Raw genomic sequence first — 20,511 nt, 5'->3', positions numbered from 1 at the left:
ACTGAAAAGGTATCAAAAGTATTTATTTGTTTTGTTTTTTTCAGGTCAGTTTTACTCTGAAAGCACTTGTTTGTACAGGATTCCTGTAGGGCCCAGAGACCACGTACATCTGCAAATGTATCACTTTTCCTAGTAAAAAGGAGGGAGATTAATCTATCTAGATGTGGTTTACATAAGAAAGCAGGGAAAACCATGTTAAAAGACAAAAAATTTTCAAAGCTGTATTTCAAAGCGCTGTTCAAACATTACAATAATAGGTTGCATTCTGTAAGGAAATAAAGTTGGTTTTATCTCAATCTGCTGGTTTGTCTGTTTCATGAGATTTTGCATGGCCTCGTGCAGTGGCTTCTCTATGATACTTGCAGAGGCCTTGATATTTATTTTGGGTTTTGAATCATATTGAATATCCAAGATCCATGTGAATTCAGTAGATCCAGTCCAGGGTGTCTGTGGCCCACCAGTAAGACAGCACACCCACCGCTGTCACTAGACTCACTGCTAACACTGACTGCAGCAGGACAAGACACTATAGAGAGATCAAAACAGAGTTCGGTCACAGTCTGAACTGTTAAGTTAGATTATTGGCTTTATTATTAATGACTTTAATGCTGTTGGGCTTGAGGCTGATACATTAACTTGAATGGTATTTTTGTACATTTTGAGCCAATTAATATTGACCTTATTTCTTTTGGGGTGTTCCTTCAGCTTCTTGTCTTCCTTTTGTAACCCCTTTGGTAAGACTTTGTACCTTCCTGTGTACAAGCGTCTCTCATTTGGTTCATCAGAATCACTTTGGTCCTGAAACGTGGATAGCAGTAATACAATGACCGGTTACTATTATTTGATCATTTTGTTGAATCCTACATGATCTGATGTTCTCACCTCAGTCTTCAGGATTCTGGCAGTGTCATCTTCTGTGTTTGATTCCTGTTCACTGCTGCAGGACAATATAAAATGCAAACTTACACATCTGAAATATGAATGATATTTGAAGCTGAATTAAATCCATCTTACCTATCATTATCTTCCTCGTTTTGAGAAGATTGTTGGTGAAACCTTAACATAACGTTGTGGGTCCCGTCTGTTACTGCTGAGAGAAATGTACACGTATATTTACTCATTTAGCAGGCATTTGTATCTGAACCCATGATCTTGATACTAACGTCATGCCCTAACATTTTAGCTAGAGAAACAATTTTTTATAGGGGAATTGAAAGTGTGTAAATATCTGTCTATCTATCTGTCTATCTATCTGTCTGTCTGTCTGTCTCTGTGTCTGTGTCTGTGTCTGTGTCTGTGTCTGTGTCTGACCCTGGACCACAAAACCAGTGTTTTCTTAAGTTGCACGGGTATATTTGTAGCAATAGCCAAAAATACATTGTATGGGTCAAAATTATCGAACTTCATTCAGACAACCAAGGCACTTTTCTCAATATTTTGATTTTTTTTTCGCACCCTCAGATTCCAGATATTCAAATAGTTGCATCTTGGCCAAATATTGTCCTATCCTAACAAACCATACATCAATGGAAAGCTTATTTATTCAAATCTCAATTTCGAAAAACTGACCCTTATTACTGGTTTTGTTGTCCAGGGTCACATATATACACAGAGCCATTACTCCAGTCTTCAATATGCTGATTAGGGGCTCATTTCTTATCATCATCAATGTTGAAAATAGTTAAACTAATCATGATATATTTTTTCAGGATTCTAAAAGAACAGCATTTATTTGAATTTGAAATCTCTTTGTAGTACTATAAATGTATATACTGTCTCTTTTGATCAATTTAATGCATCCTTGCTGAATAAAATATGATTTTTTCTAAAAAAACAAAACAACAACTATTGAACGGCAGTGTAATTTCTATAGAAACATGGAAATTTCAGCACTTACCCTCATTTTGCTCCTCTTTAAAAGACTCTTCATAATATTTGTTACATGCTTCAATTCTCGCTTGTTCCTGCTCCATATCACTCTCTATTTCAATTTTCAGCTTCTCCAAGAAATCATCATCGTCATAACAGATCACCTTACTTGAGTTCATTTTAAAGAACTCTTCTTCCTCATTAATATCACGGTCATAATCATCAAGCTTCATGTTGTTCTCATCCATCAGAAAGGTGCTGATATTTTCTCTGATGTCTGAAACTTCTGAGGGTTCACGGCTGTCTTCGTTGTTGCTTTGGTCTTGTTTGATTGAACTGGACTCTGGAGGATGCACCTCACTGATGCAACCATTTGTGCTTGGTTCCTCTTCACTGCTGTGTGGAATAAACACATCCAAATCAAATTTATGAGCTTGTATGCTGCTCTAAAGTATAAGATATGTACGTAACACAAAACACTTTACGTGTGAAGTGTCAAACTTTGAAATCGGTCTTACCTGTAACTATCCTCCTCATACTGAGAGGATTCTGGCTCCAAACAAAATGTCACTTTGTGGCTTCTCGCTGTTGTTGTTGGGAAAGAATTTACCACATTTTAAAATTGTCCTAATAAAAAATGTGATAAAATTATTATTATTATTATTATTTGTATTAGGATGTTAAGATGGTTCACAAATGAGCATTTACCCTTGTTTTCCTCTCCTTCGACAGGCTCGTAGTATCTGTTAAATGCTTCAATTCTTGCCTTTTCTTTCTCCCAGTCCCTCTCGGTCTCCTCTCCGTCATTCTCCAGCTCTTCCAAGAAATTGTCCTCTTCATCACAGATCACCTCTTCTCCATTAATGTCCCAGTCATACTCATCAAGCTTCAAGTTGTCCTGGGACCAAAACATCCCAGGTAACAAAGTACTGATATTTTCTCCAATGTCTGAAACTTCTGAATGTTCAGTGTTATGTTCTTGGTTGTTCTGGTCTGTTTTCACTGAAACAGACTCTGATGGATGTGACTCACCCACACTTATGTTTTCAGATGAATCAGTTTCAGTAGAACCTTTCATTACAGATGCTGGAATGCTTGATAAACCTTCTACACTACACATCTCTGGTTTCTGACTATCTTTGACCACCCCATCCACTACTTCATGCTCAGTACTGTGCCAGTCTGTAGCAAAGTCCTTTGTGAAGGTGTGCTCTTGTTTCTGGAGAGGTGCGTTTTTGTCCTCTGAGACTGTATGTGAAATTAATTCAGGTATATCTTCTTGGTTTTTGCAGTAGTCACCATCACTGCTGAAATCACTATCGTAGTCGGGCTGCTCATTCATGTAGCATTCACTGGAATTGGATTGGAAATTCTCAGAGAATCCAAAATCAGAACTTTCCCCAATGTTTGAAATCTCACGGTGATATCCAGCATCTCTAAAACTGCCCTGCTTTGTCTGGAACAACATGCCATCATCAGATTTCCCAGTTTTTGCCTCCACATACAGATCCTCATTCTTGACATAAGTGAACATGTCTGCAGGATCCATACATTCACTTTTCTTTTGGACATCATCATCATCAACACTGTAAGTCAGTAGAGGTTCTTCTGGGTTCTTCGTCTCATAGGAACAACCTAGGCCTACAGCCTGCACCTCAACTAGATTGGTGTCTGTGTGATTGGGTTGTCCACCCTCATGACCTTCACTGCTGTCCCCACTGTCACTTTGAGACAGATCAGAGGGATACTCTGCTAAACCTTCCTCGTCTCTCTCATGATCTTCTTCTGTAAACTCTTTCATGTCATCCCCAGACTGGACCTCCACTGATGCTACTTTCCCATCTTGCAATGTTGACTGTATGGCACTAAAACAATTGAGCTGCTTATCATTTGGTGTATGCTGCAGGACATGTTCCTCAGTGCTATCTGGCTCCATTCTTTTCTCTTTTGATGTTGAGCTTTCATTTTCAGATTTATCCACCATCTGGTAGGACAGTAGATGAGATGTGGTCTCCTCCTGAGTCCTTGTGCTCATTGTTTCCAGACCATAGTGAGCTCCTTTTGGAAGAACCATTTCCAGCACACTGACATCTTCAGCTTGTTCCTTGCTCATTTGATGGATATCTTCATGTATCTCAAATTCATTCTCTCTGCAATCCTCTTCATGCAAGCTTAATTGCTGGTTTTGGGTTTGTGTCTTATTTTCGACTGTATCGTTGTCATCCCATGAACCACAAAGCGTAGATCCTGCCTTCATGGTTTGTTCATCTAAAGAGAAGTTCCTATTGTTCTCAAAACAGTGCTTAGGTTCCTCTTCCCTATTGGTCCACTCTAAATCTATGTCAGAATCAGATCCACTGGATTCTCTGTGATTGTCGTCCTCCTCCATGCCTGGCTCATTTTGAGGTACATTAACGCTGTGAGCTGTTGCTGTGTCGTCATCAAAGTTTAGATGCTCAAAGTTTGTCTCTGTTTTTATAAAAAAAAAAAGGAGAAATACACACATCAGTACTAATTACACTGTAAGAAAGAAATCTGTAGAAAAACGGATAATATCCTGGCAGAAAATTACCAGTACCTTTTCTGTTAAGTTTACGGACATTTCCTTCAACTTTAAAACACAACACAATGCAATGCGCAATTCAAAATATGGGTAAAACACCTGTGAAAAATCAATACAGAAAATTCCTTCATGTTAACATTGTACATTGGGCCATATTTTTATGGACTTTTCTTAGTGTGTGTTGTTAATTAGGTAACATTTTATTCCTCAAGTCAGAATATTTTATGGAATACCACGGTTTAGCAGTGAGATCATATGATATGCGCAATTGGCTACAATTTTTTTCCTGCTTCATTAAATAAAAAGTGCTATACAAAAATCTTACCTGGGAATGCATCCAGCAGAAAATCAGCAATGTTTTGATCCATCTTGTTTTTGACACAACAGGAGGTGTAAAGTATTTAATTTCATCCCATACAGACAAAATCAGATTCAAACATGACAGACACTCTGAATGTTTTACCACTTGACAAAATGAGAGTGTGTGTTGCGTACCGCTTCGTGTCATCGCTGCTTCCTGTTCAAACAGGGTCATGACAACAAGAACATCAACACAAACAGCACAGAACTTAAGTTACTAAACAAAAATAAACAGCTATATGAACAATAAATCAACATTGTTAAATATAAATATCAAAAGTTAACCTATCAAATATGTCAAGTTATGTTTGCTTGATTAATTAATTACATCTTACTTTTGTGTGTGTGTGTGTGTGTGTGTGTGTGTGTTAGTGCAGCAGGAACGCAGCCTTGTATGACATTTTCTAGGCTGTGGTTTGAGAAGCACAACCACATCATGTCTCCTCTAAATTGATGCATCCTCTGCATGAGTTACACAGTAATTTTATTCAAAACGCTACTGTCTTTCCATCAGACAATGTAAAAAGCTTTTAAAATTAGCAAGATGCTCGGCATCCATTCTTATAGGTTTCTTTTTTAGTGAGCCACTGCAGTGCTGAGAGTTTTAGTCAATTTTATATTGTGAATTATTTAGTTACATGACAGAATGAAAAAACATAAGAGCATAGCTTCTACTCCTCTTGATCAAAACAGTTTAAGGGACTGACAAAATATGAACTGATTTAAATGAGAAAAGACCACTCCCTTTCATATATATATATATATATATATATATATGAAAGTTTTGTGGCTTTTAGTCAATGTCTATTATATTTCATACAATTTCATATAATTGAGGACATCAGTTTATTATTTAATCTTCACTATTAGCAAGTTCAAATACAGGACACTAGCAGAGCACCAAGCCACCATAAATCAAAATTTATTTTAAAAATAATTAGTATATATAGTATTAATAAATGATATAAAAAATGTCTAAAATAGTGTAGTAAACAACAGTTTTTCCAGAAACAGTATAATAAAATATAAGATAAAATCTTTTTTTTCCCCATTATCTATTCACATTTTCTTTCTGCTGGTGTTTCCTTGCATGACTAAATGTACACAGTAAATGTGTTTAATAATTGTCCATGCTGCACTTGTAGTTCTGGACATTGAACCAGTAAATTATCACAGTATCAGGGCAATAATTATATACTATTATTGATAGCCTACTTTGTAGGTTATATTCACAAATATCTATTATTTCACAGTTCATGGCGCAGAAAGTAGCGATGGTTTGCTTTCAAATCCACCTCTACAGGATAGTGGTCACTGACTTCCAAAGCCTAGGTGCAAAACAAAAAAGAAAAAGAAATTTTAAACATTTTTGATGAATTTTTACTCATTTTTATTCATTAACTTATGAATTGTTTTGCAATACTGTTTACTGTACCTCTTCCTCAGATAGACTGAATTCTTTTTTGAAGTTGAATGGTTGAGCAGATTCCGGAACAATTCCAGAAATGAGTTCTTTGCCATGAATAATAATCCTAGAAGGGGTTTTCACAAAGATTTTACTGTTAGACTATCTAACATGCCATTGTGAAACTGGTAACTGTAGTTTAGGCTGGGAATGCTATAGAGTGCTACAGGAATGAGTCCTAAAACCTGGAAATAAGCAACTTCACTAGTCCACTTTTAAAACCTCTTTGTGTTTATAATCACACTCTTGCAAACTATTCTCACTCAAACTTGTAGATGGTGGTGGCGTTGAAGTCATGTGACCGTGGTGTAGTTCGTTTATAGCCTAACTTTAGCTTTTTACTTCCGGTGACTGTATTACGCCTTTAAAAAAAAAAAAGTTGTGTTAATTTGTGAACATTTTCTCGTGGTTTTTTTTTTCGGGAGTTTATTTTCTGCAATAATCCAAAACTCAATGCAAAAATCCTATTGGCTTTTTGTCTAGAAAACTGGTGTAATGGTAACTTCTGGTTTGACCTTCAAAATGGTGTCATCCTTGTAGCACTCTATTGTTCCTCTGGTTACTGATGTTGGTTTGTTAAGAAAGTAAGACCTGTCATAAGCGCAGCATGTTTTTTCACGCACTGTAGTGTCTTGTTCATCTCTAATCAACCAGTGGAACTTTGGGTCACTCCTGAGACGCACGCTTTTCAGTCCTTTATTGGTAACATAGCTGCAAGCTGCATTTAAGTCCCCCAGAAACATCACATTCTAGATAAGAAATGTAAATAAAAAAATGATATACAATCCAGGAATGAATATGCAATCTATGGATCTATCTAGTAAAACATATCTGTATATGAGTTTGGTGTACCTCAGTTTTCCATTTCTTCCTGACTGTTTGGAAGACCTCATACAGTGCCTCCATTTCTTTCATTGCACTCTTAGGACAGGTGTGCTGACCAATGAGGGCAAAGTTCTTCACCACTGTAAGATAATACAACCAATCAGATTCAATATGAATGTATCTGAGAGAATTATTGTGCTGAAATGTGCTGTTTTATTTCCTGGTACTAGAAATGCTCCATGGAACATTTATGTGACGTACAGGTTGTGGGAGAATGGATCCATATGATGAACGGCTCTCTAGCGAATACTGCGCTCTCATTGAACTCTGGGTGCTGGTATTGCTCTTGCACCTTTACCATGTCTTTTCTGTGAAGACAACAGGCTGAATGAGTTTATTCTTCTCACTCCTAGTGTTTGCAAAATTCCGGTTAAGTTCACAGAAGTTCACTTACACTGTGTTTGTGTTAGTGACATAACACCCATTATAAAAGTTTCATTACCTGTAAATATACACATACTGCTCTTTATATGTTTTCTTCCCCATTCTTTTACTCTCTAAATGTGTGTAGATGTGAGATTTGTCAAACCTGGAGGAAGGAAAATAAAAACATTGTTTTGGAAATTATACAATATTTCATAGTCATTAATTCATTAGTGAAATGCTGTTAATATACCTGTTCAGGTTCATCAACAGTGCAGATATGGCTCCACCTCTAGAATCACGAACCTCCTGGATCAAACTCAGGTCACAGCGAGAAATGATCTAGAAATTTAAAAATGTTTCTAGAAATTCAAGTATTTAAAGGCATTTTTTAGATTTCTAATCATATTCTCAAATATTCTTTGCACCTTTATCAAAATCTCCATAACTCTCTTATTGCTGGCCTTTGCTTCCCCATAGCTCTGGATGTTGAAGCGCAGATCTTCAGTGAAATTACAGACGTCCACAAACATAATCCAACAAAACATACCAGAAGAGGCGACCTCATTTATCAGAACTCCTAGAAATACACAAAGTTTCATTAATCAAATAAAACAACACTACCTATTTATGTCTTTTTAGATAGTGTAATAGTATATAGCATATACTTTAGAATATAGTTTAATAAAACTTTGTTGTGTAAATGAACCCATCTTCTTGTGCAGCCACTTATGTTAAAACACCTCCGGCCTACACACTGTATGTGTCGCACTGTAGTATTGCACTTCCAGTTTTACATCATGTTCAAGCTGCAATTCATCTATCAGAAAGTTCCTCTGTAGTTTTAAATCTGTCAGACAAATGCATTTCTGCAAAAGCATATAAAATAACTCACTCTTTATGATGGCTGTCAAGCTATTATCACTGTTATAGAGCTGGAGTGAATGCTTTAATGGGCTCTGGTTATCTTTACACAGGAAACCATGGTGAAAAGCAGTGTTGGGCAAGGGGAGGGGCAGCGTGTGAATGTGTTGAAACAAGCTGTGTCAGATCTCCATTAATGTGTAGGTCAGTCTGGAACGCTAAAGAGAGTGACCTGTCATGACAATGTGCTTTTGCAGCCATTCAACGCAACAATATTGTCCTTGTATACTCAGTGAGTGCTAACTGAAAGAAGTTTACATTACCCTATCTGGAAATTACCTTTTGAAATCATTCAGTAAAAATAGAGATACAGTTCAAAATACAAATGTTACATGTTTAATACTAAATGCAGATCTTAGTTGTACACAGTAAATTTATTCCAGGCTTGATCTGTTGATCTACCATTGTGTTTGGATGTTTAAATGTACCGTTTTCCAATAATGTACCGAATTCTGATAATCAGTTATAAACTGTACAATTCAGATACAGATTTAGGTATTAAAACAAAAAATTCATTATAACATTTTGTAACATGACACTAGTATTTACAAAGGCAGTTTGGTCTGTTTTAGATACTAATACAAAGAACCATTAAAAAAAAACAATAGAGACATTATATGTGGCTAACATTAAAAAAACATTCTTGTACAAAATCAATTAGAAATGTGAAATAAAAAATAAATATAAACAAAGAAAATCTCTAGAAGACTCTTGGCTTTGCTCTTTGCTCTCATCACACAGGTCTAAAGCAGGCTCCATGCTGTGCTGAAGCTTTCTGGATGAGGTAGTCCTCCATACGCTGTTCCAGGACAGAGTAAAACTGGCGGAGCTGCTCTCTGGCAGGTGGATGATAAAACCACAGGGCTGCCACCAACACAACCATCAGAAGCAGTAAGAACAGAAATTTACAGAGCCAGGACCCACAACATCGACTCTGTTCAGGGAGATAAAGGTGGAAAATGATTTATTGTGTAAATGTGCAAAGAAACCAAATTTAAGTGTGGAGAATCTTGATCTTAACCTAATTAACTTCATTTTGAAATCTGTCAGAATTCGTGGTATTCAAAAATATATTCATCCGAGTGCATACAAATTCCAAATGATAAGAAAACCAGGCTAAAACTAGACCTATAGTCACACATGGCTGTTATTTTGGTAGAATCTCACCCTGCTGTTCTGGCGTGCCGTCAGTATGTTCAGTTCTTCTCTGCATTGGGTCAGTCGGGACTGATAGCTGTAACACTCTTGCTCCAGGGCCTCAAGATCGGCCTGCAGCTCCATGCACTGCCATAGCAACCGGGTAACCAAGACAACACTATGTTAAACTATGTCTTATGTTCATGTATAGAAAAGGTTTTCTCAAAGAAAGGAAATACTATTTACAACTGAATAATTGTTCTGTTGTTTTAATTTTTTATTTTTTATTTTATTGCCCCCCCAAATAATGACAATCCAAGTATGATCACCTCAGTGCACTGTTAGAATTTCACTGCTAAACTACAGCTTATAAGATTTACATTTTCATATATTAAATATATTATAAAGATCCTTGTCTTGCATAGTAGTTAAATTGTAGTTTATTAAGAACAAAAATTAATTAGGAAAGATTTTACATAATACATATTTAATAATTATTAGTAATTTATTACATTTAAGGCAAGACACCAATGGTGAATAGGTAAAAAAGAGGAAATAAATAAATAAATACAAGATATCACCATACTTCCCTTTGTTCATTACAGTCATTACAGTACATTAAGGTAACTGTTTTGTATTAAAAGTTTTCTGAAATATTGTTTAAATGCAAATTAAAACAATTTAATATCTATTATCATACATTTCCAAAACAAAAATCTGAACACTGGAAAAATCTAGGTTCAAAATGTTTTCATTTTGTTGATATATTAGAGTTTTTTTGTTTGTTTGTTTGTTTTACAAAGGAAATGTTGGATATCTCCTTTTATCATTCCTTCCATTAAATCAGAAAATACTTTCAACAGCAAGAAAAAGTATTTTTAACTCATATTTCTAGGAATGAAATATTATATAGCCTAAATCAGGCAAAGGATATATGAACAAACCCTCTATAAAAACCTTCAGAATATAGATAAGAACAAAAGTGGAAAGTTCGCTTTATGCAAAAACGCCTATAAAGATATGTATTGTAATACTGAAAGATGAAAATAGTTCAAAGGTAATAAAATAAACATATATGACTTATATGTGTATTATGTTCTACTAGTGTGAAATGGAAGCAAAATAGCCCAAAATCCCAAAATTGACCAGTGCATAAAAAAACCCAGTGGTTTTGTCTGTAGTGTCTTGCCTTAATTTAATTTCAGCGATCTCTCTGGCAGCTCTTTACCTTTTTTTCTTTCATTCTGAGTCTATGTTCAGTCTCGCTCAGTTGTCTGGCTATGCTGTTATCTGTCATTAGGAGCTGGTCCAGTGCTGAAGCATCTTCATGTATTTCTGTGTTACTGTTCCACCAATCATAGTTGTGTCCTGCGAGCGTGTGAAAGAAAGAGACACAGATGAAGCAAGAGATAACTACAAGAAATATGAGATTTGAAAGAAATACAGCTTGTTAACTCCTTAGAATAGACAGTATTAGTATTTTCCATACATTCTGAATGAATGTGACGTGAAAGTCAGTTTTCCAGCACCTGTGAGATCCTGTAGATGTTCTCTCAGGTTGAGGTTCTCCTCCTCCAGCTCTGAGATGCAGGAATGAAGCTCTGCTCTCTCCTGCTGCAGAGATTCACTCTGCTTCCTCAGCATCTTCTCCTGTTCCACAGAACGCTGCACAAACACATACACAGTTACACAACATACATCCTTGTTTGTTTGTTTTTTCCATAAATTTCAGTGCAGTTATGATAGGGTGTACAGAAAGTAGGGTCCTGTGGTTTGTCAGCTTTTGCAAAAATCTGTGATGTGTCACTCAAGTCCTTTGATTCTTTCATGATGGTTTCTGTTATAGTGGCTTTGGTGTACCTCCAAGTGACCCTGCAGCTGTAACATCTGATCGGTGCACTCATCCTGCCTCTTCTTCATCTGACTCGAACCCACTTTCAGCTCCTCACACAGCCTCTGCCACCGCTCAGACTCTGCTTGCGCTGTCTGCAGAGCCCCCTGGTGGAAGAGAAGAGTGGGAATGAAAACTGGATTCTTGGAACATAGCTAGGAGTTCTAAAAGCAAGAACTCAGTCTGATTCGCAAGTATACATATGGAGGTAATATTGGTGATTTTGTGTTACATTTTAGATTTGTTATTAAGACTGACCTCTGCATTTGGGGTCTTACCTGGAGGTACTCCATCTTACTCTGAGCTTCTGCCTTCTCATTCTCTGCCCTCTGAATAGCCTTCAGAGCCTTCTGTTCATACTCCTCCCTCTGTTTTTCCATCTTTAGCACCACTTTTTTCACTCCATCCTGAGGAACCTTCTGAAAAAGACAAATTGCAACTTTTACCTTTCTATTTCAAAAAAAGCGTCTCAAACTCTCTGACCTGTACTTATCAAGGGCCAAGTTGAATCAATATACTATTTTGCAACTTAAAAAGTGAACAATAAACCACTTTAAATATTTAATTATTCAAAAATATTTGAAGTAACTAAGTTTATAAGTCAGCTGAATTTAATGCATTGTAACTTCTCACAGTCTGGGTTGGAGCTGTTGCAAAGATGCAGCGTTGCAAGTCTTACCTTGATGCAAACCTGCAGCTGAGCCTCCAGGGCTTTGATCTTACTCTTCAGCAAGTCCTCATCACAGCGTGTCTGTGGGAGGAAAAGGAAATGTGTCTTTGTGTGTGTGTCAGTGAGAGAGAACCACTGAAGCAAGAGTTTTCAGTTTCTGTACATACACTGCATCCTGTCTTATAACTGCCTCCTTAGCATTTTGTTAAGAGCAAACAACCTTTATTATTGATAATTCTAGATTTATTGCTACAGTATATTGGCCCTTGAGAAAAATATAGAAGATGTCATGAGCTCAAAATGGAAAAATGGAAAAGTTTGAACGAGGGGTGAGTTTGAAGCATCGCAAAAGCGCAAACAAACACCTCTCTGATGCCTACACTGCTCTCCATTTTGTGTGTGTGAGCTAGAAAAAGAACCTTTCTTGTTTTTTTGTTTTTTTTTCTGAACGAGCCATAAGGAGGCGGATGCTGTCGACCACAAGACCATCCCCACAGCCTCTCTCTGTATTACTGCTTTGACCAAACCAGGAAATTCATCTAAATATTGTAGAAACGTAATTTTCTGTAAAGTTGCTTTGCAACGATTTGTATCGTGAAAAGCGTTATACAAATAATACTAAAAAAAATATGATGAAGCCAGTATTAAGCAGAGTGACAACATAGCTAATGTATGAGTAATGACCATGAATTTAAAAATGTCTTTGTATTTGATTTGTCTCATTTTGCTTTAATAACCACAGCTCTTGAGCTGCATGAACTCCACAAAACCTGATAAACATGTTCTTCAAAAGATTTCAGAATGATCCAAAGATCATCTTGTGCTTCAAAGGAAGCAAGAACATCTGACAGTCTGTTTAAAGGAGTTCACGTGGTCAGTGTGTTTGATTAGATTTCATAATGTACAGGTGCATGTGTGCCTCAGAATGATGCTGCAGGGCTTCAGCAGGAAGTAGTTTACTAATGTACCTTCCACAGGAGCTCTGTAGAGTGCAGTAATGTGGCGGCGCTTTTCTGGAGGTTGGAGAGCTTCTTTTTAAGAGCCTCTTCTCTTTGTAAGGCCTCCTGCATAGAGATGTCACATTTCATAATATCAGTAACAAAAAGTCAGTCAGGAAGAGCTGGTGTTTTTAAATATGAACGTTATGGGTTGTCATACTTCTAAATAGTCAGCCAACTGGTGTACATCCTAAAAACAAGAGGAGAAAAAAAAAAGAATTATTTTATTAATAAATGAAACAACATTAACATATTTAACTATTTGCGAATAGGAAATTGTTTTTAAACAAGCATCAGATTCCTTACTGCTTCTTTGACGGTAACAAATCCAGACCTGAAGGAAGAGAGTTCATAATGCTGCATTAATATTTATAAAACAGGTGCATTATGATTAAGTTTACTTTTAAAATATACAGTAAATGTAATGTGACTCACTCAGTCTGAATGCTGGCTGTTTGCAATGTCTTCTGGGTGTTTGAGTGCTGAGTGATGTCTTTCAGCAGAACTGTATGAATTATAAACACAAAATAATATTTGTAATATTACTAATATAACAATATTTTTCATTTTTCATTTTGTCACATCCTGCCACATATAACAAAACACTTTGAAAAATTGCAGTGCATAACACTAGTATGTTTTGACATTTTAATCTCACTATTACTTATCTGATTTTAAGTATTCATGTCTCAATTTAAAGCAATGTTAGACATGACCTAGTTGGACTTATGATTATTCATCAGAAAATCCACTAACCTCGCTCCTTGTTAATTTTCCCATGAAGCCGAACAGAATTGAGTACTGGTACATCCCATTCATCTGATTTCAGGTCATGCTCATCATTCATTGGAAGCGTGGAGACTGTCTTTAGAATTTGGACATTTGATTTCAGTGTTATTATAGATGATCAGTGTTATTATAGAGCAGGGGTCACTAAACTTGGTCCTGGAGGGCCGGTGTCCTGCAGAGTTTAGCTCCAACCCTAATCAAACACACCTGAACAAGCTAATCAAGGTCTGAAGGGTTACTAGAAAGCTACAGGCAGGTAGGTTTTAATTAGGGTTGGAGCTGTACTCTGCAAGGCTGCGGCTCTCCAGGACCGGAGTTCGCCACCCCTGTTATAGATGATCAGTGTTATTATAGAGCAGGGGTCACTAAACTTGGTCCTGGAGGGCTGGTGTCCTGCAGAGTTTAGCTCCAACCCTAATCAAACGCACCTGAACCAGATAATCAAGGTCTTACTAGGTATACTTGAAACCTCCAGGCAAGTGTATTGAGCCAAGTTGGAGCTAAACTCGGCAGGACAACGGCCCTCCAGGACTGACTTTGGTGACCCCTGTTATAGAGGATGTCATTAAAAAATATAAAACATTTTCTTGAATTTAAGAAATTGATTTAAAAAATGTAAGAAATATAAACCATAAAATTGGTGATTCATCAGTCACAAGACAAAGACCTGGTTAATAATCTCTCTACCTGCTTTGTAAAGTTAATGCCATCTCTCTGGAGCTTTACATTTCGACTTATCAAGGGCCGTCTGATTGACGTTAAGGTTTGCGTCATATACTCTGGTGCATGCAGGGTTTCCCTTGAGTATCTGTGCCTTGGCACTGCAGATAACAGTGCGTATGTGCTATGGTCCACTGGTCTTCTTTTGAAGAACTCAAACTGTCTTTTGCGATGCATTTCAGTTTTAATCCACTTTGTGTCCAGATCTCTTGTGGGACTGCGACATGATGTCGTATTATTCCGATGGCTGATTTCTCTGTGCTTCATGGCACGCTGCTCCACTTTATACTCGTAATTTGCGGCCGGTGACCTTCTTTTGTCGTGAGCACCCTCCATTCTGTCCCACTCTGAATGAGATGAAAACTTTGTGGGATGTTTCAAGGCACTGGAATGTCACCTCACAATGTAAATGTGTGGTTCTTGAAGTGGCAATTTCCTGTAATTGAAAAACATACTGTATATCCATCCTTTAATGGCACTATATCATTAGATCTCAAAAATAGACCATCCAAAATAAGCAAATGACACAAAATGAGGATAATCAACAGCAACTGGTGTAATAAAACGAGCAAAAACTAAAAAAGCAACAGTTATGCTGTTGTGGGTCACACTTGTTGTGTGTTCTCATTCTTTTCAGAGCTACAATAAAATCATGTTTATAGTGGCTACATATAAAATAGTAAATGCTAATTAAACATACTGTAAGATGAAGTGTGTCCAGTCATTCACTTCTGTTGTCATATTGTTTCAAAACAGGCATGAACCGAGCTACATGCAGCTGAAACAAAAAGATGAAACCATCAATGATTCTTTCAAATTCAAACGGTGTTCATATATGTGCAGATATCTTAATAATGACTGAACAAGTATGAACAAGACACAGTATGCAATGCTCCCATATATTGATTTGCAACAATTTTAGGCACTACATTGCCTGAACATTTACATTACTTTACAAGCTTTTCCAATTAAAAATAAATAAATAAAACTTTAATGCATACATAATAATTTTAATACATAAATAAATAATACTTTAAACACATTACTTAAAATGTCAAGATGTTAGAACCAAATATCAAGTTGCAGCTGAATAACAAGCCTACATTCAAACAGTTACACCATCATACAAGCCAAATGCAGATCAACTAGAATGAGTTTTAGCATATTTGTCTCTTTACAGCCTTTAATGAAAGTACCTGTTCTGAGATGAGTCCCTGGGGTCAAAATAATTGTGAGACCCGAGTCTGAACACTTTGAAGCTTACATGGCGCTTGAAAACTAGTTCATTCAACAAAGGGCGGTCTATTTCGTTTGCCTTGCTTGCTTAACAGGAAGTAAGATGAACCTCACAACTTGTATGAGTTCCTTTATCTCAGCAGCCATGCGTATTGAAACTGGTGCCACACACGGATGGGCCCTAAGATTAGGACTGGAGGGGTGGTTATATTGGTTGTTTAAGTGTAGCAATAGTGGATGGGGAGGGACTGGAGAGAAAGAGAAAGACAATGTAGAATCAATATTCCCTGCTATATCAAAGCAAGATTTTAAAATGCAAGCAGAAATGCAAGGTGGACTCATGTTAATGTTTATTTGAAAACAAATTAATTTGAGCTGAAGAAAGAAATAAAATAAACAGCAAATTGAAGTTTGAAGTGGATGTAGAAACAGACGTTACAACAAGTAAAGTTTAAAATAGAAGATTGTTAGGCTGTAAATCGGCTTATGTTCAGTGTATAGAGCCTACTGTACATTTTAATATTAGGCAAACTCCCATTGCATCTAAACAAGAATCAAAATGAACAGTGTTTGTCTATATTAAGACTTATTTAAATGCTTATTGATATCAATTATCATCATTAGTACGTTCAAATATTTATGTTAGCAACAACTTGCAAGTGTCAACGTTTCCTTTATTGTTTTTATGATGAACTGGCGCCACCTGCTGGCTCCCGTTCATAGTGCAGCAGAGTTTCCCGGATGTGACAGATCGCTGGTTTTTGGAACATCTCGCGATATTTGAGGCGAGATTTCCTCATCCTTGGTCTAGAAGGGTACAGAGACATTTCGGCCAGGGATCCTGACATTCACCCGTTAAAACATGTTATCGAGACTGGTGCTCGTTTCAGGTGGGTGATTTATCCAATGAAAGCCACCCTAACTCTACGCGTTGATCGTGTGGATTAAATAGACGGTTTTATGAGGGAATGTGCAGTTGAAGGGTAAAATTAGGCCGCACGGTGTGAATGACCGCACAGGAACCTGCAGAGAAACGTGTTTATCTGCTCTAATGAATGTATGTTATAATTCTAATTGCGTATTAAATTAAATGAAGTACAGGTTTATGCTCATACAGCCGTTGCTCTGTGAGAATAATCGTGGAGTTGTTGTGCTTTCAATATGTCCTTGTTTTGAGTTGTTTAGCTGTTAGCTGAGAGCTAATGCCACATTCAAACTTTACCATTTATATTAGGTGCGTATTCATTTACATTTTCATATAAAATAACATTTACTGAATGTGCATTCAGGAGTGCAAATTATCAAATTGTTTTTAATTCGCTTTATTTCCTAACCTGATTATTGACAGCTTGTAACCATAGACTAACTTGTGTTATGTATGCAATGACGTGCTTTTTTATTATATTTGCACAATGAACCAAAATCATATAAAAAATAAATACATAAATACAAACAATGTGAGTTTTTTTAATAGGATGTTAATTCTGTTGAACTAATGTCATGTACAGAGCAGCTTTTAGACGTGACAGCTGCAAAAGATTCGTTCATTTAATTTGTTCGCGTTAAATATCGCATGCGATTAATCGTGCAGCCCTAGTTTAAACGAATCATTGATTCTTTTGATGAAATCACAGTTGCACTTAATAAAACAGAGTTACAAGCAGTAATGAAAGGTGTCAGTCTTTAAACGATTGACATTGAGATTTTCAGTCCTTTTCTATCTGCTCTATTTTCTGTTTCTTGTAGGTCATACCCTAAAAAACAGCGGGTCCTTTGGTGCTTGGTATGTAAAATCTTTCATTCTTGTGGTCAGTGCTGTGTATGTCAGTCTGGGGTTGAAGAGAACTGGAAAACAAATAACAATCAATGACATCCATAAATCTCTAACTCTGTGCCTCTTTTACTCCTTAGCCTAGTTCAGGCCTCTCGTTCCTTTCATCAGTCCTCCCAGAGTCGTGCACCTGTTCCCCCTCTGCCCGAGAAGGGAGGAAAGGTCCGACATGGCATCTTCCCAGAGGAGCTTTTCACACTGCTGTATCCCAAGACCGGTGTGACAGGTGAGTTTGTCATCTTTATTGCCTCCTTTCCTAGTGTTTCCCAGTTATCCAGGTTCCTGTTAATCTTTTAAATGAAAAGTTCACTCTAAAATAGAAATTATTGAAAAATATTTATGCAGATGTTTACCATGCAACAACAGTTCACAGAGATTAGGTCTATCATGTCTCAGAATGAACAAATTCACTTGTTGTTTTGCTAACTGCATATCACAATTCCGTCTTAGTTAGATAAGTAGTGCAGTCCTACCTCACGATAGCTTTATGTGATTAGCAGATTGATAATAACATTGTTATTCACTAATAATTTCTTCATCCAAAAGAGCTGTGTAAAAATTATTTTCTTATAACAGCGAGCGAGAGCCAGTACATTGATGCACAGGTTTGTTTGTGTCAGTGGTGTTCTCTTCTGTTTGCAGGGCCTTATATGCTGGGCACTGGTCTGCTCCTGTACATGCTGTCTAAGGAAATCTACGTAATCAATCACGAGACGTTTGCTGCTGCGTCAATCGGTGCGGTCATCATTTACGGTGTCAAGAAGTTTGGGCCCAGTGTGGCCACCTTCGCTGATAAAATCAATGAGGTGCAGAAAGTGTTTTGTATTCAACAGAGATGTCACATGTGAAGTTGTATCGAGAGTGGAATAGTATCTGCTGATAAATTTGATGTTGTGAACAATTACCCCAAATGACTGTAACTAAGGGATTTGTTTGACTAATATTTGGTTCTCTCTCTTCCTCTGCAGGATAAAGTGGCAGAGGCTCAGGAAGTGAAGGATCAGGCCATGGCTAGCCTAGCTCAAGGCATTGAGGATGAGAAGAAGGAGCAGTGGAGAGTAGAAGGAAGATGCATGCTCTTTGATGCTAAGAGGGTGAGGAGGACAGAATAGCCAAAGACTGTGATATTTTTCCAGTGACCGATCATCTGCCTTCATTTACTATCGATAAATATCACAAATCCACACTTGTGTTTACATTTAAATTTGGAATTATTTACAGATAACTTTTAGAATGGCACTAAGTCTAGTTTTGTGACGCCTTTCTTCCCATCTTCCATCAGAACAATGTGGCTATGCTGCTGGAGACCAATTACAGGGAGCGGCTGCACATGGTGACCAATGAGGTGAAGAAGAGGCTGGACTACCAGGTGGAGCTTCAGAACCTGCACCGCCGCATGGAGCAAGAGCACATGGTGAACTGGGTTGAACAGAGCGTCATCAAGAGCATCACCCCACAGCAGGTACAGGGAATATGGTCACTCCATTGACACTTCACTGTATTCATATTATACACAGGAAGCATTTGCTCAAGGTGGATAGTGTTGTTTTTCCAGAGAAGAAGCTTATGCTACATAATATTCGCAAGTATGGTAATTACAGACCTTTTATTTGAGTTTCTCTAATTATTACTATTTTCATGTAGTGTAAACCGTAATATTACAGAGAAAATTGTCTGTGGCCAGTTGCATAAAATGCTTCGACTAGTCTTACAAGTTTATCTATTGGTAACTGCTTGTTGGTCAGACTAGTTCTTAAGACAGTCTTAACATAGAGACTAAGTTTATGCAACTGACCACTGGTCAGCCACAGATGCGTCCAAATATAAATGTTGCTTTAGTCCAGAATCTATATACATTAGTCATTTTTAGCTTGGCCTCTAGATGGAGACTTAGTATTCAACACTTCTTCAGCAGTTATAGTAATGGTGTAATTGCTAAGATGATATGTGGGCAGAAGATTTTGATGGAATGGTGTCTTTTCAAGGTCTAAACATGTTGTTCTTTAGCTAATTTAGGTTGCACTTTATTTTAAAGTATCAGTAGCTGTGTAATTATGCAGTAACAGAATAATGATAAATATACTACAGAGTTTGGTTTAGGGTTAGTTGATTGTAATTATGCATAATTTGCTGTTATTACTGTAGTAACTAACATGCATAACAATGGCACTGTAAAACAGGGTTATCCTAATTTAGACCAACTTTACCCATTTATGCACCTGTACTACAAAATAATTGTTCTGATACTGTTATTACCGTTTTACAATCTCAATTTTTGTTTGTGTCTTTCAGGAGAAGGAAAGCATCGCCAAGTGCATTGCAGATCTGAAGGTCCTGGCCAAGACCACTCAGGCTCGGGCTACAGTATAGGTCTCTATCAATGTCCACACTAAAGCCTCTTGTTTTCATTCTAAATGAACCCTTTCCTCATGAACATGACAGTCTGGCAGTGTCGTCAAAAGTGTACATACCCGTATTAAATAAAAGATTTGGTTATTCACTTTATGCCTTTTCTGTCCTTTTTGTGTGAGGATTTGAAGAACTCCAGTTCTCTGTCTTGCAGTCCTGACATTAATAGTTTAAATGTTTTGTTGAGCTGTGAGGTGACATTAGTAAGATAATTTAAACTGAACAGATAAGCCATACTTTTCACAATGCATCTGCAAACAAATGATTCATCTTAGTAACTGTGGTCGAAATACTTATTTTTATTTTGAACATCATTTAAAATGGTTGAAACATATTCTCATCTTTCTTTTAAAATATGCCCCTTGGCTTAATATTTTGTTATGGAAATACAGCAACATGCG

The 20,511-nt window shown here is 37.0% G+C and overlaps 3 protein-coding genes and 1 pseudogene across 3 annotated transcripts; 1 reads left to right on the top strand and 3 right to left on the bottom strand.

The window, feature by feature from the left end:
- Positions 1–5: 5 nt before the first annotated feature.
- Positions 6–4,889, bottom strand: LOC107679251 (midasin-like). The gene is made up of 8 exons (XM_016474762.1): positions 4,758–4,889; positions 2,578–4,338; positions 2,388–2,454; positions 1,898–2,265; positions 1,015–1,090; positions 883–937; positions 679–798; positions 6–526 (listed from the first exon to the last, which is right to left on the bottom strand). Exons 1-8 carry the CDS (start codon positions 4,798–4,800, stop codon positions 425–427), a joined length of 2,592 nt encoding a protein of 863 aa, XP_016330248.1. The 5' UTR covers positions 4,801–4,889; the 3' UTR covers positions 6–424.
- Positions 4,890–5,733: 844 nt separating this feature from the next.
- Positions 5,734–8,180, bottom strand: LOC107679241 (deoxyribonuclease gamma-like; annotated as a pseudogene).
- Positions 8,181–8,974: 794 nt separating this feature from the next.
- Positions 8,975–15,948, bottom strand: LOC107679230 (TRAF3-interacting JNK-activating modulator-like). The gene is made up of 15 exons (XM_016474745.1): positions 15,831–15,948; positions 15,335–15,412; positions 14,602–15,070; positions 13,882–13,990; positions 13,561–13,630; positions 13,432–13,459; positions 13,286–13,315; positions 13,096–13,191; positions 12,137–12,208; positions 11,736–11,876; positions 11,427–11,564; positions 11,096–11,231; positions 10,795–10,934; positions 9,597–9,713; positions 8,975–9,363 (listed from the first exon to the last, which is right to left on the bottom strand). Exons 3-15 carry the CDS (start codon positions 14,968–14,970, stop codon positions 9,163–9,165), a joined length of 1,647 nt encoding a protein of 548 aa, XP_016330231.1. The 5' UTR covers positions 14,971–15,070; positions 15,335–15,412; positions 15,831–15,948; the 3' UTR covers positions 8,975–9,162.
- A 697-nt stretch (positions 15,949–16,645) lies between these two features.
- Positions 16,646–20,206, top strand: LOC107679218 (ATP synthase F(0) complex subunit B1, mitochondrial-like). The gene is made up of 7 exons (XM_016474736.1): positions 16,646–16,760; positions 17,617–17,653; positions 17,782–17,927; positions 18,344–18,507; positions 18,670–18,795; positions 18,984–19,163; positions 19,994–20,206. The coding sequence occupies exons 1-7, from the start codon at positions 16,733–16,735 to the stop codon at positions 20,069–20,071; spliced, it is 759 nt and encodes a 252-aa protein (XP_016330222.1). The 5' UTR covers positions 16,646–16,732; the 3' UTR covers positions 20,072–20,206.
- Positions 20,207–20,511: the final 305 nt, after the last annotated feature.

Source organism: Sinocyclocheilus anshuiensis, unplaced genomic scaffold (genome assembly GCF_001515605.1).
Source record: "Sinocyclocheilus anshuiensis isolate Anshui unplaced genomic scaffold, SAMN03320099.WGS_v1.1 scaffold13, whole genome shotgun sequence".
Lineage (NCBI taxonomy): Eukaryota > Metazoa > Chordata > Actinopteri > Cypriniformes > Cyprinidae > Sinocyclocheilus > Sinocyclocheilus anshuiensis.
The sequence above is the reverse complement of the archived record's forward strand: the minus strand, read 5'-3'. Positions and strand labels throughout refer to the sequence as shown.

Bases quoted from the DNA above. Each gene is read 5' to 3' on its own strand.
- LOC107679251 (XM_016474762.1), bottom strand. From the start codon at position 4,800: ATGGATCAAAACATTGCTGATTTTCTGCTGGATGCATTCCCAG. The intron at 2,455-2,577 runs GTAAATGCTCAT...CAACAACAACAG, and splicing joins CGAAGGAGAGGAAAACAAGG to CGAGAAGCCACAAAGTGACA. The intron at 938-1,014 runs GTAAGATGGATT...ATTGTCCTGCAG, and splicing joins AACGAGGAAGATAATGATAG to CAGTGAACAGGAATCAAACA.
- LOC107679230 (XM_016474745.1), bottom strand. From the start codon at position 14,970: ATGGAGGGTGCTCACGACAAAAGAAGGTCACCGGCCGCAAATTACGAG. The intron at 13,631-13,881 runs GTTAGTGGATTT...TAATTCATACAG, and splicing joins GAAAATTAACAAGGAGCGAG to TTCTGCTGAAAGACATCACT. The intron at 11,232-11,426 runs GTACACCAAAGC...GTGTTTGTGCAG, and splicing joins AGCTGCAGGGTCACTTGGAG to CGTTCTGTGGAACAGGAGAA.
- LOC107679218 (XM_016474736.1), top strand. From the start codon at position 16,733: ATGTTATCGAGACTGGTGCTCGTTTCAG. The intron at 16,761-17,616 runs GTGGGTGATTTA...TGTTTCTTGTAG, and splicing joins GAGACTGGTGCTCGTTTCAG to GTCATACCCTAAAAAACAGC. The intron at 18,508-18,669 runs GTGCAGAAAGTG...CTTCCTCTGCAG, and splicing joins TCGCTGATAAAATCAATGAG to GATAAAGTGGCAGAGGCTCA.